At 33.7% G+C, this 9,499-nt stretch overlaps 1 protein-coding gene and 1 non-coding gene across 2 annotated transcripts; one reads left to right on the top strand and one right to left on the bottom strand.

Moving 5' to 3' along the window:
- Positions 1 to 412: 412 nt before the first annotated feature.
- Positions 413 to 521, top strand: LOC115958665. Its single transcript, XR_004084591.1, has one exon. It is a non-coding gene; the product is annotated as a small nucleolar RNA R71 (small nucleolar RNA).
- A 4,851-nt stretch (positions 522 to 5,372) lies between these two features.
- On the bottom strand, positions 5,373 to 7,307 carry LOC115957035 (bifunctional riboflavin kinase/FMN phosphatase-like). Its single transcript, XM_031075278.1, has 4 exons — positions 7,108 to 7,307; positions 6,228 to 6,358; positions 6,041 to 6,110; positions 5,373 to 5,921 (listed from the first exon to the last, which is right to left on the bottom strand). Exons 1-4 carry the CDS (start codon positions 7,305 to 7,307, stop codon positions 5,852 to 5,854), a joined length of 471 nt encoding a protein of 156 aa, XP_030931138.1. The 3' UTR covers positions 5,373 to 5,851.
- Between the last annotated feature and the right edge of the window lie 2,192 nt (positions 7,308 to 9,499).

Here is a 9,499-nt window from a genome sequence, read left to right as displayed (position 1 = left end):
ATTTGCTTGCTCAGTATAAAAATCAAAGTAACCAGCTATGGAAGGACACATTTGTGTTGTATGCATAGGACTTGCACAAATAGAGCATGTTTCACTTTGAACTTGATTGACAGAATTCATTCATCTACCTAAAGCTAAAGCTTCAACCTTACGAGTGAGATTGTCCAACCTAGTTTTTATGTCTAAATCTTCACTGACTTCATACAATCCTCCTTTCTTAATTGTAGGGGCAGATCTCTCTCTACGATTGGAAAAATCCCATTGTTGTGAGCTTTCTGATAGATTCTCAAGAAATTTGTATGCCTCATCATCCCTAAGACTCAAAAATCCACCATCATTCATGGACTCAATCATGTTATGATTTGTTTGAGTCAAACCATTATAAAAATATTGTACTAGTCTCCATGTTTCAAAACCATGATGAGGACACTTTAAGATCAAGTCCTTAAATCTCTCCCAACTCTCATAAAATTTCTCTTGTTCATCCTGATAAAAATCTGCAATTTCTCTCCTCAAAGCATTGGTCTTGGCCATTGGGAAAAATTTAGAGAGGAATTTTGTGACCAACAGTTCCCATGAAGTGATAGATCCAGGTGACAAAGAATTAAGCCATGCTTTTGCCTTATCCTTCAAGGAAAAAGGGAATAAACGCAAGCGAACAGAGTCATCAGTGAAATTTTGGAACTTACAAGTAGCACAAATCTCAAGAAAATCCTTCACATACATATAAGGATCTTCTTTATCCAATCCATGAAAAGTAGGAAGAAGGTGGATTATCTGTGGCTTCAACTCAAAATGTGCAGCAGTGGTTGCAGGCAATACTATGCAAGATGGAGGGTTGGTAGTTATAGGTGAGAACAACTCCCTAAAAGTTTTTGAATCATCTCCTATTTCTCCCATTGTGGATGAATAATCAAAACTAACAAGACAATTTTCTTTATCACGTATCCAAGTTCTCGTACACCAAGCACAAAGAATTTTTTTTTTTAATTTAAAAAAAAATTAACTACAATTAGTAAAAGGAAAAATTCAATTAAGACCTAATTTATTTTCCTAACCAAGTCCCCGGCAATGGCGCCAAAAATTTGTTGTGAAATTTTAAAGTACTCACAAGTGTACGAACCGTACCGAAGTATAGTTTGACAAAAACATGGCCGAACCCACATGGACTTGAATGAACGTAGGAAAATCAATTAAACCTTAACCAAATTAATCCTAATCTAGTTTAATAAAAATTGGTTTTTCTGAGATTAAATAAACTAAGCAAATAGTTAAACTAAGGAAAAGATATAAAGCAATAAAAAGTTGTAAACAATCAAAGGAAAGGAATTAAGGTTTTGGAATCTGCCTTGTAAGTCATATCAGCATTAATTTATGATCATTAATTTTTCCCCACCACTGGATGATAATATAGAAATCAATCTTGCTATCATGGAAAATATCATCATTAAAACTTATGTTTAAAAATCTAAAGCGTGTTCTTCTTTGCTTCTTAAGTATAAAACCAAATCATCAATTGTATCTGTAGCCAAACAAATCACAAGATATATCCAATTCTAAAAATCAAATCATAAACTGTATCCATTGACAGACAAATCACAAGCGATATCCAATTTATAATCAAGAATTAATAAACCCAACATTCAATTAATTAAGACAAATCCTAAATCATGAGAAAAACATGATTGAACTCATATCTAGAATCTCATCTTAGTCAATTGATATGAAGTAAGAACAATTTAAATCATTAAAGAGCAACTACTGTGGGGAAAATCAAATCACATAAATATTACTGATAATTCTTTAAAAGGTTTCATCCTCAATCCTAATTATAAATTTAGCCACTCATGGTAATTGAAAGAAAACACAAAAATAAAGTACTAAACATTAAACTAGAAAAATAATTAAAACTAACTGTCATGGAAGAGGTAGCCGTAGCTCTCTATACATTCAGCCCTCAGCACTAGCACTAGCCTCCCTGAATTTTGCTCTAAAAAGCCTTTAAATAGGTCAAGGAGTCCTATTACAAGTTGAATTTCCGTTTGGAGAAAATCCCAGATTTTTAGGCTTTACTTAACCGACGATTTTGGTCCATTTAACATCAGAATTCGGACTTTTGGTAAACTACAAAGTTGTAGCCCTTTAAGTTAAATTTCCAGCCCATCTTGAATCATCTCAATTGGATATCTAAGCTGAAAGTTATGCCAAAAATACTAACTGATGTGCAGGTTGGAATCCTAATCAGAAATAGACTTGGATTTGGTGCAAATTTCTTTTGATTTCTTACTCCAATTGGATTTAAATTTAATTGGGTTGGTCTTCTTTAACTTCATCATAACCCTTATAAAATTAAAGTCCATTAGCTTTCTTCCTTGCACAAATCTGCTTAATTAATTTCATTCTCCTACAAAAGACAAATTCATGCAATAAGATTCAATTAAGCACAAAATTGATTATTCAATATTATTCCAAAACCAAATATAAAATGCATGAATTAACTCAAAATAACTATGATAATGCTTTCTAATAATGATATAAATATGCAAAATTAAGCTATCAATGCACATCATAGGTTTAGGAACCAAACTTTAGGTCCCTTGCAGAAAGCATTGTATATCCAAATTTTAGGTCTAGAGTTAAGGTATGAGGATGGGAAGGTGTTAGGCACCCGACCTTACCCGGCCCATGTCTTTGTGTTCTATATCCTAATTCTATTAAAGAACCCTCTAAGAGGCTACCCTAAACACACACACACACTCTAGTTCTAAGATATACAAGAACTCTAACATACGTCTAAGCATACATACCCACAAAGCATTCCTATCATATACTCATCAAATTCATGATGTTCAAACATGCATGTTCATGTTAATCTGTATGAACTTAACTCACCGCATTACCATAACATCCATACACAGATACATGATCATATTCATATGCAAGTTCATATACGCATCCAAGCATACTCAAGTCCTAATCATTGATCTAGCAAATAAAGCAATTAAAACATAAACATGCATTACCTAATCTAAGCCAAAGTTGAAACATGCATTAAGACTGAATAAAAAAGAAAGAAAGCAAAGACCAAACAAGTTATGAGTTTATGCGTTAAGCCTGTGTACACATGCAGTACGCAGAGAAGGATCGATGTACACAACCCAACATAGAACCCAGACATACAACAACCAACCTAAACTGTTCTAATATAACCTAGCATGCTACTGAACTATTAAAGCAATAAACTTAAGCTACAAAGCAGCAAATTAAATCACTGAAGAAAATACAAACTAGAGAAAATGAAAGAGGAAAAGCAAAAGATTACCTCAAACAAAAAGCTCATAAAACCTATAAAACAGAGACCTAAAATGGTTAGTAAACGTTTTATTAAGAGGCTTAGACCAAGAAATGGTCGAGGCTAAGAAAACTTTACTTTGAAGGTTTTTTTTTATAAAGAAAACCTCCCTCTTAAATCACTATTTTAAAATTGATTTTTGTGTCATTTGGGAATAGATCCTAAAAGGCCTTTCATAGTGTCAAAGAAAGTGGAGTGCAGGGCTCTTCCCAGATGATGTGGGATTAACTCTGCATGCATTTCTGTCAAAAACTTTTTTTTACATAACTCTGTCAGTTCCACCAGTGTGCGTGGAGGCTAATATTGGTTTCGATTTAATGGTCGATAAGGTTCATATTGTGCTATAGTTGGTACCTGTATGCAGTGGCAGAGCTAGGGAAGCCATGCCCTCCCCACCCCACACCACCACCCCCCCCCCCCCAAAGATTTTGACCCTTAAACTTGACCCTCAAATTTAGTAACTAATCTAATAAAAGCAATACCCAAAGAAATCAATAATTAGGTAAAAAAAATATTAATTTTTATATAAGAAAACCCAAAAAGAAAAACCCTATCTAGCCCATTCATTCCTTGGCCCAACCTCCAAATACTAACAAAAAAAAACAGGGCTATCCCAGCGTTTCAAAAGCACTGGGACAGCCCCAAAAAGCGCTGGGATAGGGTCAAAATTCCTATCCCGGCGTTTTTTTTCCCGGCGCTTCAAACCGCCGCGGTTTGAATGTCGGAATAGGGTCGCCGGACCTGTACTAGCGCTTTTTAAAAGCGCTGGGACAGGTCCCGACGCTTTTCAGACCCTGCTCCGGCGTTTTTACTTGTGTCGGCACAACCTTTACGAAAATGTGAATATAACCTATACCAGCGCTTTTGAAAGCGCTGGAATAAGTACTACCTATGCCAGCGCTTTTGAAGCGCTGGCATAGGCCTTAAACGAATAAAATTTAAAAGACCTATACCAGCGCTTTTGAAAACGCTGGAATAGGTCTTGAATGAATAAAATTTAAAAGGCCTATACCAGCGCTTTTAAAAACGCTAGCATAGGCTTTTTTTTTTTTTTTAAAAAAATTTAATTTTTTAGCACATATAATGGAACTACAATACATATTTTTCAATACCTATTTTATAGCAACTGTAATGAACCACAATTCAAATTTTCCAATAGCAAATACAATACCACATTAAACCAAGAAACTAAATATATTTAATTACACCATATCAATAATTACATCCCAAATGTCTATAATGTTATACACAAAATAATACATCCCAAATGTCTAGACTATGATATAAAAATTCCAGTCATTTAATTAAAACCAAACACAAATACCAGCACCATTCTAACGCAGTCATTAATAAAATAAAGCCACCGCCATCATTCAAAGCTAAAAGAAATAACAAGAACAAAATAGTAGAAGCTTTTAAATTGGAAATCCAATTTGGAAAAAAAAAAGGGAAAATCACCAAAAAGAATTATACTAGAACTGAAAAAAGGAAAAAAGAGCAAACTTAGAAAACAAGAAATAGAGGGTCATGTAAGGCAGACATCCCCCCCCCCCCCCCCCCCCCCCGGGCTCTGTCTTCCTTATAGTTTAATGAAATTGAAGCTTATCAAAAACAGAAAAAAGAAATAGAGAGTCATGAATCTAACAAAGGCACGGGTGAAAGATGCAACTCCATCAGTTAAGTTCATGCACAATTGCACATCTTCCAGCAATAAAACAAGTAAATTAAGAATTAATAATCAAAAATCCTGAAATGTTGATACAAAGTAATTTTCCGAGCTACATACAAGTTTTGGACTAAATATTTCAAACTTGGAGGTTTCACAATAGAATGGAAATTGAATAAATTCACAGTTAATGCCATGAGAGATAACAGATATACGAAAAAGTAATGCCTCTATAGGGCTGAATTTCTGCAACCTAAGTCTCAGAAAACTAAAAGGTTAAGTTTAAAAAAAATCCATGACATTAAGATTTGTTGCAATATTTAAAAAAAAAAAAAAAAACTAAAATGGCTGCAACAAATAATTAGTTAGTATTGTACTTCAATAGAAATGAATTGATTCTGTGTCAAGGGTAAATGACATGGACTGTGATGGAGGAATGCACACAAGCTTAAGGAGCTTAATGGACTCATGGGATTTATAATACAGATCTCCAAGTGATCTAGGTGGTATTTCTATTATCATAAATTTCTTTTCTCACCAATCTAAATAAAAAACAAGTATAAAGACAAAAGAAGACAATATTTTTTAATATATTTTTCTTCCAATATAGCACATGGCAATATGTAACTCTTCTATGTTCTATCCAAGACTTAAATATAAGTGGCTGTTGATACTATAAAGTGCAAGTATAAAAGGGCAAATCAATAATCATGCAAGGGAAAATCACCATCCCCTCCCCAATGCCATACTCAGTAGGTGCTATCAAAAGCAAAGGTCAGAATAATACAATGAAAGGACAAATTCGGAACTTCTAGAGTTAAAAGTCAGGTCACTTACATAGAATCCTCAATGACTACGCAGCTGGAGGGTTCAACATTTAGCTTTTTAGCTGCTTCAAGATATCTTAAACAGTGAACCATGGAGTTAGAATAACAAACATGGACTTTTACACTTACGACCAAAAAAAAAAAAAAAAACCTCAATAAAGAAGTCAATATCAAAAACAATTTGTTGCATCTCACATATCAGGAGATGGTTTCCCAGATGCCACTTCATCACCACCAATGATGACAGAGAAGAATTCCTTCCATCCTAGAATTGGAAAATATTGAATAAGAATCTTAGAAATTAAAAACACAAAAAATGATATCCTTGCTGCATGTTAGCAAGTTAATTTCTCGGTCAAGTTGTAAGTGGTTTAAGATTTACCTTGATGAAAATAAATTTTTCCTTCTATATTTACCCTTGGAGAGTTTGAAGCCAATGCCATTGGGACCCCATGACCACCAAAATGCTTAATTAAACAATTGGCACCCGGCTGTGCTTTGATGTTGCACCACCTACAACAACAGCAGCAAAAAGACATTCAAAAGTTTGGCACAAAAATTCAAATTTTTAAACACATAACAATGAGTAGATGAGTAGCTATGGTTTATATCATCAAGGAACCTAGTGACAAACAAATGGCACAAAGTAGATCCTGTACAGTTAAATATTAATGAAAACAAGTCAAAATGCTTTATGAGAGCCTGAACCTATATAGCAAAATAGCCTAGTCATACAAAAACCATGAAAGTAATAACAAAAACAAAAAGATAAGTCATCATTTATAGGGATGAAAATTGACAAGATTCCAACACTACATAGCCTAGTGACATGTTAGCATGCTTTTCATATCAGTAACTTGCCAAATTTGTGAAGAAACCCTTTGAGTATGTGTTAAACAGACAAGAACTGAAGTTCCGAACTAAATTCTCACATTAAAAATTCTCTTTCCTTTCTCTAATAATTTTATTTTTTAATTTTTTTTCCTTCTCTCATATCTTCTAATTTTTTATATATTCACTTCCTCTTTCTCTCACACACTCCAAAAATATATCTTGAGGCAAATATGCTAACCTAAATCCAACTTAACAATTGTAACTAAAGAAGTTTTTTCTCCCTTCATTAAGAATTTTTATCACTGATATAACTGTATGATTATATTCAATTAGCCTCTACAAGAAAGAAAAGAAAACAGAAGACATTGCACAAATCTATGTGAAACAACAAATTTAACAAAGAAATTGAAACAAAATTAAAGACTCACTCTTCCATGGGATATTTGGCAGAAGCCATAAGACTGGCCATGTACAGGCTTTCACAGTGACTGAACCCATGTTTCACGATTTCAAGAAGTTCCTCCCTCGAGCCACCATACCATGCATACCTCTCTTGAGCATTGCCACCACACTTCTCCACCACGGCCTCGACGAAAAGCCGAAAAGAATCGATCCTCGCTTTCTTCATCAAACTAGAAGAAGAGTTCTTGCTCACAGACCACCAAGGCTCGACCTTGCTCTGCCACTTTCCAAGCCTCCACGGCTGTTGCTCACCTTGAGCTCGCCCTCTTCCTCACTCGGTTCCTCTATCTCAAAATCTCATCTCCTCTCCAAATCCTAAACTTATTTTCTTTTATTTTTCTGGTCAAAGATCCCTCATTTTTTTCTTTTCCATGGGTTTGAGATTTGAGAAGTGGATATGATTGTGGTGGTGTGGGTCTGAGATACCTGTGGGTTTGTGGTGGGTTGTTCAAGGCTGGGCGGCGGCGGCTCTGGGATGTGGGTTTTTTTTCGGGTAATTTTGGTGGTGACAGAAGAGTGTGGTTGAGTTTTGGTGGATGGTGTTGTGTGGGTTTGCCGGAGAGAGACAAAAAGACAGAGAAAATGGAGATTAAAGAGAAATGAGAGAAGAATGAGGAGGCTGAAGTGAGAAAAGTAGAGATTAGGGTTTTTTTTTTTTTTTTTTTGTTTTAAGGAGAGAAAAAAAAAATTTAAACGTGTTTAGTAGGGTTCGAACTTGGGCCGCATAATATTCTGCGCGTGTCTTACCACTTAACTAGTAGTACTCCTCTTTAAATATTTTCGACATAATAATATTTAATAAACTAGTATTATGCCCGATTTATAACTTAATAAAAAAATATATTTTTTATAATAGAATATAATTTAATAACAAATAAAAAAGTAATTTTTAAAAATTATGGCAAGTTTTAAATTTTTAGAAGCTCTTTGTAGTAAAATTTTAATTTGTTTATATATATATATGACAATTAAAAATCTTTCCATTATACTTGCTAACAAATTTCTTGCATATATAACCAAAAACAAATTCCATAAATTACAAAAATAAAGTATCTAGATTGCAATGTATATGTAAATTTTACCTATAAATTACCACTCATAACCTTTTTAACATTGTCATAAGTAAGGAAATAATTAGCATAATCAATTAAGAACACCAAATCAAAAAATAATATCAATAATTAAGATGAATTGCATTATCTAAATTTTTTAATAAAAAATCATAGAATTTAAGTAATAATTGAATTATGTTAATAGAAAAATAGGAACACAATAAAATAAAATAAAAAAGATAGCTCTTCTCACATAAATCTCTTAATTTCATATTGTAGATGAGTTCCATCCCAAATAGGTTTGGTGATAAAATTTCTTGTATATATGACCGAACTAAATATTCCATAAATTACAAAAAATAAAATAAAATAAAAATAAGTATCTAGACCTTCTAGGGTATCACACTCAAAATAATTTCAAAAATAGATAAATAAAGGTACATAAAGAGAAAAAATATATATATTGTATTGCAATGTAAATGTAAAAGTTTACATATGAATTACCCGTGTCTAGTCATTTTGATATTGACATTGGGATAACTGTGGGTCGAACTTGGGCCGAATGGTGGGAATACGCGTGTCCTTGCCGGTAGGATACCTTGAACTTCTTGATATAATTTGTACAATTAGGTTTATGAACATATTTTATAAATAAATAGTTCATAAATAGTAATATTTAATATTTTCTTGATTAATTTATTTTAAAATTATAAATAGTAATGTGGGGTATTTTACCCCGCAAGTTGTTTGTCCTCTTTGGGGAGCCAAGCCAGTAAGATTTTGTTCTCAGCCCCGAGTGTGGTCTTTGGGATTTTCACCTCAGGTACTTTGGCCGATATTGGCTTGACACCCTTAGTCCCACATCGGTTGGAGATGCGCCCCACCAATGCCTTATAAGCTCTTGGAGCGTCAGCATGGTGTACCACTAACACACGATGTGGGACTAAGGGTGTCAAGCCAATATCGGCCAAAGTGCCTGAGATGAAAATCCCAAAGACCACATTCGGGGCCAAGAACAAAACTTTGCGGGCTTGGCTCCCCAAAGAGGACAAACAGCTTGTGGGGTAAAATACCCCACAAGTAATATTTAATATTTTCTTGATTAATAAGATTGAATATAATACTTCAAATTAATAAAATATAATTTAACAATACTTCGGGGGTATTTTGGTTATTTTCTTGGGTTTTGGGAGTATTTTAGTCATTTTTAGGTTCCGAGAGTATTTTGGTCATTTTTTGGGTTTTGGGGATATTTTGGTAATTTTTAGGTTTTTAGGGTATTTTGGTCATTTTTTGGGCTTGGGGG

The sequence above is a fragment of the Quercus lobata genome, chromosome 8 (assembly GCF_001633185.2).
Source record: "Quercus lobata isolate SW786 chromosome 8, ValleyOak3.0 Primary Assembly, whole genome shotgun sequence".
In the NCBI taxonomy this organism is placed as follows: domain Eukaryota; kingdom Viridiplantae; phylum Streptophyta; class Magnoliopsida; order Fagales; family Fagaceae; genus Quercus; species Quercus lobata.
The sequence above is the reverse complement of the archived record's forward strand: the minus strand, read 5'-3'. Positions and strand labels throughout refer to the sequence as shown.

Excerpts from the sequence above, each read along its gene's own strand:
- LOC115957035 (XM_031075278.1), bottom strand. The coding sequence starts at position 7,307 with ATGAAGAAAGCGAGGATCGATTCTTTTCGGCTTTTCGTCGAGGCCGTG. Across the intron at positions 6,359-7,107 it reads GCCAAATATCCCATGGAAGA|GTGGTGCAACATCAAAGCAC; the intron begins GTGAGTCTTTAA and ends CTGTTGTTGTAG. Across the intron at positions 5,922-6,040 it reads GGGAAACCATCTCCTGATAT|ATATCTTGAAGCAGCTAAAA; the intron begins GTGAGATGCAAC and ends TCACTGTTTAAG.